At 40.4% G+C, this 15282-nt stretch overlaps 1 protein-coding gene across 5 annotated transcripts in view; it reads right to left on the reverse strand.

Moving 5' to 3' along the window:
• PTPN21 (protein tyrosine phosphatase non-receptor type 21) overlaps window positions 1–15282 on the reverse strand; it is a 64894-nt gene that overhangs the window by 20447 nt on the left and 29165 nt on the right. For all 5 annotated transcript variants that reach the window (XR_003435599.1, XM_027120251.1, XM_027120254.1 and 2 more), the window contains exons 4-10: window positions 12805–12902; window positions 11486–11553; window positions 10617–10687; window positions 8507–8594; window positions 8029–8117; window positions 6201–6288; window positions 5375–5454 (exon numbers count right to left, since the gene is read on the reverse strand). Coding sequence is in view for 4 of the 5 variants with exons in the window: in XM_027120251.1 (XP_026976052.1) it covers window positions 5375–5454; window positions 6201–6288; window positions 8029–8117; window positions 8507–8594; window positions 10617–10687; window positions 11486–11553; window positions 12805–12902 (582 nt within the window). In the remaining variant the exon portion in view is untranslated. The remainder of the gene's footprint in view (window positions 1–5374; window positions 5455–6200; window positions 6289–8028; window positions 8118–8506; window positions 8595–10616; window positions 10688–11485; window positions 11554–12804; window positions 12903–15282) is intronic.

The raw sequence follows: 15282 nt of genomic DNA on the forward strand, positions 1-15282 counted from the left end.
CCCAGATCCCTCTTACCACACTCCAGGGTTTGAGCCTCATGGGGCATCAGTCACCTGGACTACCAGAGGGATGGGCAGCAGTAACTTTCCCTGGTCCATTTGGGTGGAACGTCTGGAGTGATCAGAAGCAGAGGGGAAAACAGGCCATGCCAGAGGGCCGCAAACTCATCCCAAGGGAAGCAAGATTCAGTGCAAATGCATTTCTCCTGTAGGCCTGGCTCAGCACTGACCACCTCCATGAAGAGATAAGGTTATAACTTTGGAAACTTAAGAATCTATATTTCCTCTAAGGAACTAAGATAGGGAAAGAGAAACAGTAGGAAAATTGGTTTGGTGGGCCTGTGATAAATCCATTCACTTTTCTTAGCAAGAAACTTCTCTCTGGTTTTAAGTGTACTTTTTAAAAAGGAATGAGAATATTCAGGAGTGCCGACTAATATTTATCAGATAATCTGAGATTTTAAGATATTCACAGCAAGCTCCATCTTTGAATAAACGTAGCTCACAAACAAACAGAAAAGTCCTTTGGTAATTCAATCTTTTTAACACAGAGGTAGACATTTTTTTATTGTTGTTCTTATGTGTGGTCAGTTATATTGCAAATAAGATCTAGGAACCTAAACACATAGGATTCTTGGCTGTGTTGATGATGTAATTTTGTCAAAGCACTTTTTGAAAAAACTTTGACCATTTGTTCCTAGCTCATGAGCATGTGACACATAATTACTAATTACAGAAATATTTTGTGGGTTTCCCTGGTGGTGCAGTGGTTGAGAGTCCGCCTGCCGATGCAGGGGACACGGGTTTGTGCCCTGGTCTGGGAAGATCCCACATGCCGCGGAGCAGCTGAGCCCGTGAGCCATGGCCGCTGAGCCTGCGCGTCCGGAGCCTGTGCTCCGCAACGGGAGAGGCCACAACAGTGAGAGGCCTGTGTACCGCCAAAAAAAAAAAAAAAATTTTGTGACCCTTGGTTATAGTGTTCTAAGGACTAATTACTGGAAAATCCACAAAGTAAACACTAGCTCCATTTAATCAGTAAATTTACCATAATCTCAAGCCTCATGTCTCATAAATTAACATTATTCTTAGCACTCTAACAACTGATTTCCTATATTCAAACCCTAAATATTAGCTAACTTTTACAAGATTTTTGAGATTAAAAATATTCTACTGATTATTAGGAGCTTATCAAGTAGCTACAGTTGCTTTCAAGAGTTGACTTTTTTTGATTAAATGCTTTCTTTAATAATATCCTTTTATTATCACTGGAAGGTATTAAGATTGTTGATGAAGAATAGATGTCTCAACAAAAAAAGATGTCTCTTTTCCAAAGGATGTTCCCCATTCTGCCAGTAATTATTACTTCACAATAATAAAATGGATGTTAATTCCATTAGACTGCAAAAATACCTGCATCAATTGGTAAAGCATTATATATTAGTAAAGGAGGAGGCCTCCTTAGTGGAACAAGTCAGGAGGGTGTGTCTGGGCCTTTTTTCTTAAGCACTCCTTAACTGCACATTAATATATTCTTAAAATTCATGTCCAGAATCTGAAGACACTGCATTTTGTAGCCTTGAAATTTTCTTTCCCTTTACTCTCCATTGTTTAGGCCAACTGGGTCCTTTGAAGTTTATATTTAGTCCAGAGACTCAGTAAACTGACCAAACTTTTAAAGTACTATAAATTCAAAATTCACAGATGGGGAGAAAGGTTGCTGATAGAAACCTCCAACACCATGTCCAGGATTGCCCAGCAGAAACGAGAATAAACTTAAGCGTGTTAAACCCCAAATCCAAGGGTGCACAGCTTAGCAGCACAGGTGGCAGCTCCCACACTCGGGATCTATTTTGGCACCTTGCTGGCGGCACCCAGGACGGAGGCGGCACTGCCCCCTGGAGAGGCCACTTCTGCTGAACACCAACTAGTACGTCTTCCGCCTGCCAAACTGTGACGCAGGCAGCCACACCATCGGTTCTAATATTCTAACCTCCTCCTTCTTCCCGCCAATATTCTTATAAAGGCAGTTTGCTCTGAGATCAGCTGTCCTAAACTTAGTACACAAGAGAAAATGGTGTAACTGTCGGTTGTGTCTTGGGGCAGTTACTATGCTGATGGGTGCTGCTAACACTGAGGCAGCTGAAGAACTTAGGAAAAAAAAAAAGAAAACCACTGGAATGCATGTATTGGAGATGACAAAGTAAGAAAAGGCTGCTAGCCCAAGTAAAACAAATCGTGCTGAAGGCTATACCTGATTACCTCATGGGATCCTAACACCAACCCCATAAACGAGGCCAGTTATCCTGATTTTACAGATGAGGAAACTGATCCTTAGATTAAGTAAATTGCTCCTGGCCATGTGGCAAATAAGCAGAACTGGCACTTGAACCAGGCAGGTCTGTCGGACTCCTGAGCACAGGCCCCTAACAGCTGACTATCTGTCTCACCCCCTCCCAACCTCAACAGATTCGTAGGCTCCATGGAGGCAGACGACACACCATGGTACCACTGGTGCCTGGCACACAAGGAAGGTGCCAAACGTTTGCTGAATAAATGAATGAAATAGCGAGTGAGGACTGAAGTCGATGCTCATGGCTAAGCATTTCCAGTTGAGCTGTAAAGGCTGTGAATTGCTAAGAGTCGTCCGACTTTCGCTTTGTGAGCTTTCTTTCTTATATATTTCTAGCTAGTGCAGAGGAGTGCGCTTTGGATGAACAAAAAATATGTTGGATGGTGGAAATACCTAGGAAATGTTGATCTTAATGACCTTCCTCTAACGGGATAGGGGTCACTCTCTTCTGCCAAGCCTCTCGCAGTCCTTCAAACCCTGCAGTAGGCCTCGAAGAAGTGGGGCAACCCCATCCCCTTCCAGGAGGGCCTACCCCAGTCCATCTCCTGATCACAGAAGTCTCCAGAACAGAGACCAGCTGCCGTATTCACCCATATTCAGTTTACACGTAAACTGCAGGGAACACAGACCAACCCTCTGACAAGGCTCAGCAAGCAGCCCACTGGTGACAGAAATCCAACTTCCCCCTCTAGAGAAAGTCTGTGGAAACTTCTACCACTTGGCTTTGCAGGTTGGGGGATACCAACCTCCCCTTCCCCCGCTCCCCCCAGAGAGGAGAGAGAAAAGCCTCCCATACCAAGACCCCTCTCAAGAGTCCTCTTCCCTTCCAGGCTCTTCTCATATAAATTCAGGAGGTCGATTATAGCATGACCAGTTCTGGGGCTTCGGGTGGGGAAGAGGGCGAGAGAAGTCATTTCACCTAAGAGATTGACATTACCTCATTTAATTCCTATTCCAACCCTAAAGAAATGTTAAGTAAAAGCCCCATTATCCCCATTTTATAAATTAAAAAGCAAAGAGATTGTTATCTAACATTTTTAAGGCTTGGGTGACATAAAAAAGATGATTGTTACCTAATGTACTTTGAAAGTGGAGAGAGAGAGCAAGACTGAAGATGGATCACATCATTCTATAAATTCTAAAATAGAGTCATCTAGGTCAAGGTTTGAGGATTCACATGAGGCCACCCCAAACACCATTAGACAATGTATCGGGACTGAGGAGCGGGGAAGGAGACACTCAGGAGCAAAGGCCTCCTTTCTACGCAAGCAGAGTCCATCTCCTGAGCCACTGGTCACCCCAGCCTGAACCTGATGTCCAGAATTCACTGCCCAGTTCCAGGCCTGCTGCGGTTTCGTTAAATGCCCATCTGGACCATGAGAACGAGTCTATCGATACTTCAGAATCATTATCACTTTAAATGTGACTAAGCACAGTCTGGACTGAGAGCCTTAAAAGAAATGACCATAAAAATTAAAGTTATTGGACTTCCCTGGTGGTGCAGTGGTTAAGAATCCGCCTGCCAATGCAGGGGACACGGGTTCGAGCCCTGGTCCGGGAAGATCCCACATGCCGCGGAGCAACTAAGCTCATGAGCCACAACTGCTGAGCCCGCATGCCATAACTACTGAAGCCTGCGTGCCTAGAGCCCGTGCTCTGCAACAAGAGAAGCCACCACAATAAGAAGCCATGCACCACAACGAAGAGTAGCCCCCGCTCTCCGCCAACTAGAGAAAGCCCGTGCGCAGCAATGAAGACCCAATGCAGCCAAAAAAAAAAAACACAAAAGGCGGCTTCAGCAGTATTCCAGATGAGAACTATGGCAGCCAGCACTAAGTCATCAGCTGAAAGAGTTGTACAAATGGTCAGATTTAGATATGTTTTGAAGGCAGAATTTGCAGAGCATACTGACGAACTGGATGTGGGATGAAAGGGCAACAGGAATTAAGTAGGACTTCTAGGTTTGGGGCCTGAGTGACTATGGTGTGCCGCCATCTGTCGAAATGGGGGACAGTAGGAAGAAGCAGACTCTGGGGCAGGAAGAGGAGCACGTCAAGAGTTTGGTTTTAGGCGTATCAAATTGGAGAAGCCTGTTAGGCACCCAAGTAGAGATGTCAGTAGGGTGTGCGAGTCAAGTGCTCAGGGGGAAGACAGGACTAGAAATGAAGTCGGGTTCACTTTAGTATATCAACGCTGCTTTGAAGCCTGGGTCAAGCCAAATCCCCTAGAGAACAAGTGTAGATGAGAAGAGGTCCGAGGATTAAACCAGCAAAGCCGACTGAGAAGAAATAGGCTTAGAAAGAGAAAAAGCAGGAGAGCGTGGGGTCCTGGCAGCCAAGGAAGAGCAGGGAGCAGGGGGGAAGGGATGAGCAGAGCTTCGGTGCTGCCCAGGAGTCAAGTGAAAGAACTCCTGAAATGACCACTGGGTGAAAGTCACTGTCACTCCGACAAGCGGCATCAGTGCCGTGGCAGCTTAGGGGAAATGGGGCGAGAGAGCAAGATTATACAACTCTTCTGAAGAAATCAGCTGTAGAAGAAAAGAGAGATATGGCACCGTGGCTAGAGGGCATGTGGAACGAAGGAAAAATTTTAAGAGGTAAAATATTACAGCATGTTTGTATCCTGATGGGAATGATCCAGCAGAAGGGGGAAACCCATGTGGGCTAAGGAAAACGTACATTTAGGAACAAGGGGTATAAATTCTTCAAAAGGCTTGAAAAGCTGAATAACCTTTTTTTACTCAAAATGTTGATTAAAAAAAAAATTCCATTTTAGCTTTCATGAATTAGAATAATTCTAGTTACTAGCTGAAAGAAATCTTAGAGGCATATCTGTAGTTATTAGAGGTTGGTCCAAAGCTAAAACTGAGAAATAAAATTTTGACATCCAAAAGTAAAGAGATTATTATAAAAATGTTATCTTTTCCTTTTTTAAATTTGCCTTTCTAGACGATATACTATAGTTCGAGATGAAAACTTCTAAGCTTACCACCTCCCACAGTTTCTGTGAGCAGGGTATACTTACAGGCTGCACTGATTCAATCTGTAAAACTTGTGTCGTGCAACACAAAGTCTCCACACGTATTTTGCTGTTTCCATGTCTTCCTAGCAAACAAAATATGCACAAAGTAAACAAAAGCACATCTACAACTTGATACAGAGCTTATCTGAGAACAAGACAGAACTGGGTGACGTATTATTTCAAAGTCACTTTCCACACATTGAGATTCTCTCATTTTCTAAAATTGCACCCCTCATATGAATGTTGTAATTAGGACTCAGATTATGAAGACAAAAAGCTGCTCAACGGTGTGATTCTTACATTAAACAGTTTCAAAATGACTTAGAAATTTTAAAATTATGAAAATGTCCACTTCTACTACTGACAACTAGATACTCAAAGACATTTTTAAATAAAACATTTTTATTACTGACGACTAGATACTCAAAGACATTTTTAAACAAAATGACTCAGTGACTTATTGCTTTTGTCAAGAGAGTAAAAGTAACTGTGAAATTGTATTTCTAAAGAGCTGTTCACTTATCAGTGGAAGTTAAGATACCAGTGTTTACTCTCTCCCATACTTAATAGTCCCTTAAATTTAATTTAGAGATCATAATCAGATAGTATTTATCCAAAGACTCATTCATTCATTCAACAGTATTTACTGAGCAACTAATTTTTGCTAAGTACTACTATACAAAATGTTATAAAGTAGTATAAAATTTTATGTTTTATAAAACTATGAAATACTATATAATTTTAATCCTACCCCCCCCCAAACACACATACACACAGAAGTGTTAATTTCAGGAAAAACATTACATACAGATTCCTAATGTTTACTCACAGTCTGAAACTGGATGGTCTCCTCTTTATTTGACAGCTCTAATGCAAAAAAGGACTTATTGTGGGACATGTTAGCAATATCATGCCACCTAAAGAACAACAAACAGCAAATGGCAATGTGAGTGCTCAGGTTTTTTACTAAGAGAATATATGAGTTTTTCCTTTTTGAGCTTAATATATGAGCTACTATCTGTTTATCATTTTAGAAAGAAAACAGTGGTTTTAATCAGCTCGCGTGCATTTTCTAATTGAAGTGACAACAGCTAGTGGCAAGAAGTAAAAGCATGTATACTAAAATGAAGGCAGAGTATTTAAAAATGTAAAATCTATTTATCCTCATTGGCTGCACTAATTTGATCAAATATCCCACTCTCAGCTGGTTGCCAATGCCTCCTTCACTCATTCAACAAACATTTTAAAGGATACCCACTATGATAACACCAGAAATTGTGTTAGGTCCTAGGATACTAAGATCAGTAAGGGACAGTGCTTCCCTCAAAGGGGCACAGATGGAGGGTAGGGCTGATAGAGAACACAGAAGCAGACAAATACTGTTAAGTTCTGCAGGTATACAGGGCAAAATAAGGCACAAAACTAGAGGAGAGCTGCTCTGAAAAGCTGGTGGTGCAGGGTGAAGATAAAGTTCCAATCCAAAGAGTGAACTATTCTGGGTGTGTTCACCAGGATTCAAACTCCGATTTGGAACTTTCTAACTCTATTTTACCATGTTCAGATTTTATATATTAATATTCCATTTTAGTACGTAACTGTATAATTTTATAAAAGGTAAAAATAGGTCTGGAAGAACAAAATCTATCCCTCTTTATCCTTCTCCATTATATTAGATTTATTTAAATTTAAAATAAAATTCATTTGTAGTAATTTGGTGCTTAACCGTTAAACCTAAAGATTATTAGCATCATATTAAAGAAGGCAATTTTAGAATTTCCTATCCAGTGAGATAAAGGAAGCCAGTGGGATGTCTCCCAATGTCAGGGCCCTGCCCTTCCGGTGCAGGCCAGATCCATTTCTACCCCCTACCCTGCAGCTCAGCATGTCTGGAAGACGATGAGCAGCTTGGGGACATGAGAGCAATCGCCAAATGGGAGCCACCTGACCCAGTGCAGTACAGCCTGGGAGTGGGGATCTACTCCCCAAGCCGGGTACACGCTCTGTGGTCCTAATCACCATGGAGGATTCAGGGCCCAAAAGACAGTAAAGCAAAGGAAATGAAGGGTCAAAGGATACTGAAAAGGAAATTTAAATCACCTGAAATCTCATTGTTCAGAGCCAGCCACTGTTAGCACATTGCTATATATCCTTTCTGTCCTTCTTACTAGATACATTCCAAGATTTCCACAAATGGATAGTATCACTTTTTTATAATCAAGAAAAGAAAAATCAACATTATAAGAAGTAATTGAAATTTCTTTAGATGTTGGTATTTTAGGAATTTTGGTACAAACTAGAATCAGAGAAAGGCCTAGAGTTTCCACAAGAAATAGCCCTGGAAACCAGAGCTCAAATGAAAAATTCACACCAAGACAAAGAAGGACCTTCATATGGTAAGAAAAGGGTCACACATTCTTAAGCATTTCATAAGCAGGCCATCGTTACAAGCACTATTTTCTACAATTTGGTTTGAAGAAAGTATCTTATAAAAAGAACCATTGCAGTCAGGTGCTGTTTTATTCTAGGGAGGGCATATTTCCATGTTCTAGTGAGGCCTTGGGAGAGATTTACTTGTGAGTGATATAACTAGCACAGGTACTAAAAAATATCACCAACAGGAGCCACAGAAAGTGCACAGAAAGATGTAAGAAAAATACCTAAATATCACAGGAGGCCTTCCATTCTTATGTTTCACAAAGATACCTTCGAGACACGCTCCGATGGATATGTCGCTGCCTTGGCTATCCTAAGAGGAGAAAGCGGAAAAGGAAACTCGGGCAGCAGATGCATAAGAACCACAATGACCACACCTACTTCCCTACGCTTGTGTCCCAGATAGGAAATGTTCAGAAGACCTATGCTGAAGGCAAAAAGTCTGCAAGGTATAAATGTACCTACCATCTTGTAAATACATATGAAAACAGAGTTGGGCTCCTTAAGGAACTCTATTTCAAGAGCACTTCCAAGAACAAAGCACAAAACAGGAATGTGTTTTACTACAAAATTTTGGTCACAAGGACCTCAGCTTTTATGTTTCTTTGGCCTTTGCACAGCAGGGCAACCCTGGGCTTCCCCGCTCTTCTGGCAGAATTACTAAGATGCCTTTGGCAAGCCCAGTCTTCGTGCCACGCTTACCTTGGCAGGGTAGCTCTCTTCTCCATAGCCGTCCATTCTCTCTATCTCCTGCATGTATAGCATTTCAGCATCAGGAGCTGTCAGCCCTCTGCAACCCACAAGAAGTTAGTCAGATTGTTCACAAAACTAAAAAAATGTTTTACGAAAAGCTTTTGTAAAAAAACTACATATCAATTTGTCATAAAACAGTAGAAACATTTCAAGTTTCTAAGCATCTGTGATTAGTTATATCAATGCATCAGTATTTACTGAAAACCAACTGCATGCAAAAGCACTGTGCTGAATGCTGAGGGTTAGTTATGTAAGATCCTACCCCGTGTACTTTAGGCAGGTAAGGGGAAAGGCAGGAAATAAAACCACCACCTAAAATAATCTTCAGTGAAAGCTAGAATTCTTTCTAAACCACCAAAGTATCAGGCAATACTAAGCCCTGTGTGCTAAATTGCAAACGGTAAGTGCTGCAAGTAGGGGTTAGAAGATGGAAATCCTTCTTAGCTCCGGTGACAGAATTACAAGAATGGGTGTGTAGGTAGGAAGGCACTCGACTGCATGGACATGTGCCTCTCCAGCCTCATCTTCTGCTGCTCTCCCACAGCCACAAGGCACCCCACACTGCGACCATCCCAAATGCAGCATTTCTTTGAATATACCACATTCCCTCATGCCTCCGGGCCTTTGTACATGCTAATCCCACTTCCTGGTATACCTGTCACCCACTTGTGTACCTGGTCAGTCCCTAATACCCTTCAAGACTCAGCCTACATGTCACTCCTTCTTTGTCACCTTCTGTGACTGCCCTGAGTCTAAGTCAAATGCCCTTGCTCTGGGTAGAACCACCACATTCTGTGCACACCTCTCCCCCGTACCCATTAGCAGTATCACTATTACTATTACCATGGGCTGTCCTGCCTATCCCTTAAGATGCCAAAGCAGGGAATACATTCTTTGATGGCAGATCATCGTTCTATTTATCTTTGTGCCACAGCATTGAGCACTCTGCCTCATACGGAATAACAGCACTAAACTATCTTTTCAGGAGATGCACAAATGAATGAGTGAAAATAACAAAAGATAGAGTGATGTGTGCCTGAGGGGTTAATTATGCTGAAAAAAAAAAAGGTTCATTTGGACAGCAGAAGGTAAAGCTGGAATGGCAGGATTTAACCAACTTGTGGGAAGCCTTTAATCCCAGGGGTAATGAACTTAGGCTGGGGGAAAGCAAGAAGAGATTCATGAATTTGAGGAGAAGAGGGGAGACAAGTCAAAAGTGATATTTTAGGAAGATTAATCTTTTGTGAGTGACTGTATGGATTTGAGTGGGGACAGATTAAAGGCAAAAGGTTATTTTTAATGGGAGGGGATGAATAATAGGTTATACTTAGACAGACCTGGGTTCAGTTCCCACCTCTACCACATGTAACTTTGGGCAAGTTATTTAGTCTTTGTGAGCTTGATTTTCCCAATCTGTAAGGAGATAGTAACATTTACCTTAAAGAATGGTTATAAGAATTTAATGATATATAAAGTACTTGGAACTGCATGGTATTTGGTTTAGAATAAAACCTAGCATTCTCTAGGACAGGGTTTTTGGACAACACATACAGACTCACTCTCAAAGAAAGCCACTTTCTGCCCAGAAGCAGGGGTCAGGGCAATAAGCACCACAGCTCTCAGCAGAGCTCCCCCAGAGGACAGAAACACAGCTTCCAAAGGTGTAAGGTGGGGGACTAGGGGGGCGGACACAAAAGAAAACATCACATCTGCCACATCACAAAAGAAAACACGTCTCCCTAATCTTGCATTAACCTACACAGGACCGAGTCACCACCAAAACCTTTAAGACAAGGGATGAAGAACTGTCATCCTTCAGTGACTGCAGCTTTCCACCTCCTCAGTTTCATCAATGATAAAAAATGAATAATAAATGAGTTAATACGGGTAAGTGCTCATAAGAACACTTGGCACGCTGTGAGAGCTCTGCAAAGGTTGGCTCCTGGTAACTAGCAGTAGTAGCAGCAGCAGTAGTAAAGTTCCAAATTTAATGGTGTCGATGCATGGTTCAAATTCAAACAGGCATTAGCTCTAACCTATTTCCACTTCTCAGCGTTACCTGTATTTCTGATGCAGTAAGGCCACTTTTTGGGTTGCTTCTTCCAATACTTTTTCATCTTGTAACCACTCCTGGAAAAAACATACTGCAGTAAGTATGTAAACAAATCAACCAAATTTCTTAGAAGGAACATTACTGACTCTTGCCACCAGCAGGCAAAACTAGGGCTAGTGTTAATGTGTGCGAGCTTTGCTTAAGGACATAATCATGATCTTTCTAAGGAATGACGTGGCTTCTGCTCAGGAGCCAAAACACTTGCCCTGCCTTCTCAATTCATCCCAGAGAAAGTTTCAGATGAGTTATTTCAGTTTGGTAACATCATCAGCCAGTTCCAAGCCCAGCACATAACACCTTGTGCATTCCCTGGCTGGTTGTGTAGACACTCGGAAGAGCGTACCACCTCCCGTAGTTGTTCCGACACACAGTTTCCCTGTCAGTTCCATCAGTAGTGACTTTAAACTGTAGAAGGCAGTATATCTTTTTGTCATCTACTCTTTAATTTGCTGATGAGAAACCAAATCCATTTCAACATAACTCTGTCAGGTTTTGAGCCTTCAGTTAAAAGCAAAACCTCTATGTGGTTCCACAGAAGTCGGAAATCTGTCCCTCTCTTTAGACTCACAGCCAAACACAAAATGAATTTCTCTGGCTGCAGTCCAATGACCACAGACCCTTCTGTTTCTGTGGGTTTACAAGGACCAGAAGACAACAGGCAAAGCATTTACACTTGAGCTGTTTATAAGAGGAAATTGATTTTTTAAACTCTATTCCCGCCTAGTAAGTCTACTATATGGACTTCATTTCAGGGAATATTAAGGGTATGGAAATAAATTGTTTTTAAAAAGGCCCAATGTCAAAAGAATTCTTACCACAGGAAGCAAGGCAAATTTCTGAAGAAAGTCCTGGGATTCATACTGATCAAAGTCACCAAAATCAGCTATATAAAATGACAAATATTCACATGTCAGTTATGCTTAACTGGAAGCAAAACATGCAGAACTAAATTCAATATGCAGTACAAAGATGGTGTGCTTATGATTTAGAAGTCAAATTTGCCTTATAGCTTATAAAGTGTATACTTTAAAAATACCTTTTTAAAAACATTAATTAGGTAGATTCATGTGTCTTGACTTGGAAAAAATGCCTTTTAATAAAGTGAAAAAAGCCAAGTTACAGACTATATATAAACCATCTCTTTTTTTGTCATTAAAAAACAAACAAAACCTACTTTGTAATCCTGTATGCTTACTTATGCACAGAAAAATGTCAGGAAGAAACCAAACCATTCATGGTAGTGATTATCTCTAGGGAAAGGAACTAGATCATCTGAATATGTTACAGCAAGATGTATTTGTTTAGAAACTTTTAATTGTTCAAAACATTGATAGTTCAGCAAAAAGCTTGGGAAAAACTAACTCTTAAAGCCAAAGACGACACTTAGGAAGCTTCAAAGTACCTTGAACAGGAATGTGGCTCCATGTGTATCAGGCATTTATTTGTCTAGAAATGACATATGTCTCCATGCCTGCTAATATCTGATGGAACTTTATTAATGATTCTTCTGATTAAATTTCAATTCCCAAGAGTAAATGCCAGTTATCATTTGAAATAATGCCCCATCAGAAGTCTTTCCAAAGTATATTACATACATGTAAATACATATAGATTAGACATGTGAAAAATGACAGTTAATTCAAAAATACTTGTGAAATGCAGAACTATCTATTATGATTGACGATGTTCTATAACCTAGGACAACTGAGAAACCAAACAAATGACGTACGCTTAGAGTATAAGCGAACGTAACCTCATCAACCACATTGATCTTTCTTCGGAAAATATTAGCTAGCAGCAGATCAAGTTCCTGAACTAAAGGAATACACAGCTTATTAAATGCTATACATGTGTGTGCATATGTGTGCATTTCCTCTCTATTTTTGGTCTGTGCGTTCCGTTGACGTAACATGCTTAAGCTTCCAGCAGTCTCGTATCTCACTGAAGTAATCCAAACTCATTTTTTTCCCCACAAGGAAGCCCCTTAGATAACAGAATATTCCACTAATATAAAAAACTACTTTATAGTAGTTATTTTCTATAAAGTCAGTTACTTTAAGAATCCCTTGCTGTTTCTATTTAACATACATTTTAATCTGATAGATCTATTATATGATCAAGTGCCATTATTTACCTTGAACAGCCAAGCCTGCTAGCTGAATTGCTTGTTCTAATGTACAAGGAATGTTTCCTTCCAAGATATCCTTCTTCAGCTGCAGATAATACTGATACCTATAAAAAAAGGTCAATTTTTAAAAGTCAATATCAGTATTACCTCCACTTGAGACACAATGCATTTTATCATAATTTGGTAGAGGAGCATAAACTAGCCAAAACCTTAAGCTCAGACGATTTCGAAGAATGACAGGAACATCCTTGACCATATCTATACCGACACACACACACACACACACACACACACACACACAATATAATCAATTTATTGAGTCACTTATCCTTAATTGTAGTTATTTGAAAGCTACAAGCTACAACCATTGAGAAGACAGCTGGTCATCTGTCTTATACCCTGTAAAAGTCTCTAAGTTTTGTCCTTTTTCGTTGGAGACATAGAGAATCAATGGCCAATTTTTACTTTAGAAACTGACTCGTAACTTGGTGATGTAAGACTTTCCTAGCCCTGGAGAGTAAAGCCAGAAAAAAAATGGTTCCGGACATTTCAGACCAGCCTTATATTAAAATATTCTTTGATGAAATACCAAAAAGAATAGTTTCTAAAATGCTTTCTTAATATTCTTGGGATGTGGGTTTACTTCTGTTTATGTTGTCAATATATAGGGTATTAGTTACCAGCACAAGCTTTAGTCAAGCAGACCTAGGTTAAATTCCAGATCTCTGATTTAGCATTTTGCATGAACTTGGGCAAGTCATAATCTGTGGGTTTAAGTTATCTCTAGTAAAATGAGGGCACTGTCACCCCTTCACAAGGCTGAACATATCAAGGAATATATGTAAAGCTCTCGGCATAATACTAGGACATAGCTGGTACTTAATAAACAGTTGTGATTATTATCAGCAATCATCTACTTCCAGCCAGCCAGCGGTATTTCATCTGTATCACTTCTCCATTTCCATAAGCTCTATAGTGAAGATTTATTCTGCCTTCCTCTTATTTTTTCACTTAGGTAATTACTAGGGCCTACTATGCATCAAGCATTGTTCTAGATGCTGGGGATACGGTGTTGAACGAAGATCCAGCAACTCTCTGCCAATACGGTCTATAGAACCATCTTGAATCCAGAATCTCTTCCAGGTTTGACATCTGTGAAGTTCAACCCAGTTACAGTTCACATTTGAATTCCCCTGAGAGCCCACCCTTTTAATCATTTCATATGTCCTTACATCATCCTATTTTAGCTACCTTTGAGGTTTCCATTCTTTGTTACCAAAAAGCTTGACCAGAACACCATCCTTTTAAACAAGGATTTAGATCCCACTTATCCCCTTCCACCTGCTAGTAGAACCCACAGACTTCCCTCAATCAGCAAATAGAATGCTGGTAGCTCTGAGATCTTGTCAAAGAAGAAACCTTGAAACATTCTCCCAGGCAGCTCCTTTCAAACACCTAAAGAAGTCTATCTATTGAATATGCTGTCCACATATTCCACTCTAAATATTCTTGGTTCTTTCCTTAAATCAAATCACTGGAAAGCAGGTCCACCCTCTAGACTAATGCCTAGATTATGGCATATACATTCCTAACTGGTCTCCTGCCTATAGTCTTGTCACCTATAATCTACCTTCCATGATGGGTGCTTTGTAAAATGCACATTTCATCATTCCCATCCATTAAAATTCAAACATGTCTGCCCCTGTTGATCTATGACTTTATGACTAGGACATTCCTTTTTTCAAGTCTCCGTTCTCCCCTCGAAGTAATGTCTGAAATTTCCTGAAGACATCAGTTGCTTTTACTATCCCCCTACTTTGCACAAGCTACTCCCTCTAACTAGAAAATTCCTTGTAAAGTCAAGTGAAAAGTCAACTTCTTTACACCCTGTTCATGTTCCCCACATCCCACCCCTAGGAATCCAGTGCTTTAATTAAAGCATGTATTATCATAATATACTGTAATTGTTCATTTACATAGACTGTCAGTTCTACCAGATTGTGAGCAACTCCTCCAGAGTAAGAGTAAAGCATATCCATTTGTATATTCATCTCCCACAGTAACCAATATAATTCTCACATACCATATTATATCTTCAATAAATGTTTAAATAAATGAGTCAAAGTGGTCAGTCACTGTTTATTCCTCCTGGCTTCTACTTCTCTCTTCAATATTTATGTCTCAGATCTGTTTTATAGCCAGTTCATGCTTATCCCTACAACCTGTTTCTAGCTTCTTTGGTTATCCACCTTCTTCCAAAAATTAACTCTGAACTCAGTACTTAAAAAGAATATTCCACAAACACAGGGCAGTACCAGGTTCTTACTATCTGCAAGGCATTGTGTTAGATATTATGCGAAAGGCAAAGTTAAAGAAAACATGGGTTTAAAATCTAAGGAAAAGACACGTACAAACATAACTGTAGTGAAAGGCTGTGACAACTGCCATCGTAAGTACAAGCAAATTCTAGAATAGTCTGGAGGA

Source organism: Aethalodelphis obliquidens, unplaced genomic scaffold, assembly GCF_003676395.1.
Source record: "Aethalodelphis obliquidens isolate GAN/ISIS:26980383/991018 unplaced genomic scaffold, ASM367639v1 scaffold21, whole genome shotgun sequence".
NCBI lineage: Eukaryota > Metazoa > Chordata > Mammalia > Artiodactyla > Delphinidae > Aethalodelphis > Aethalodelphis obliquidens.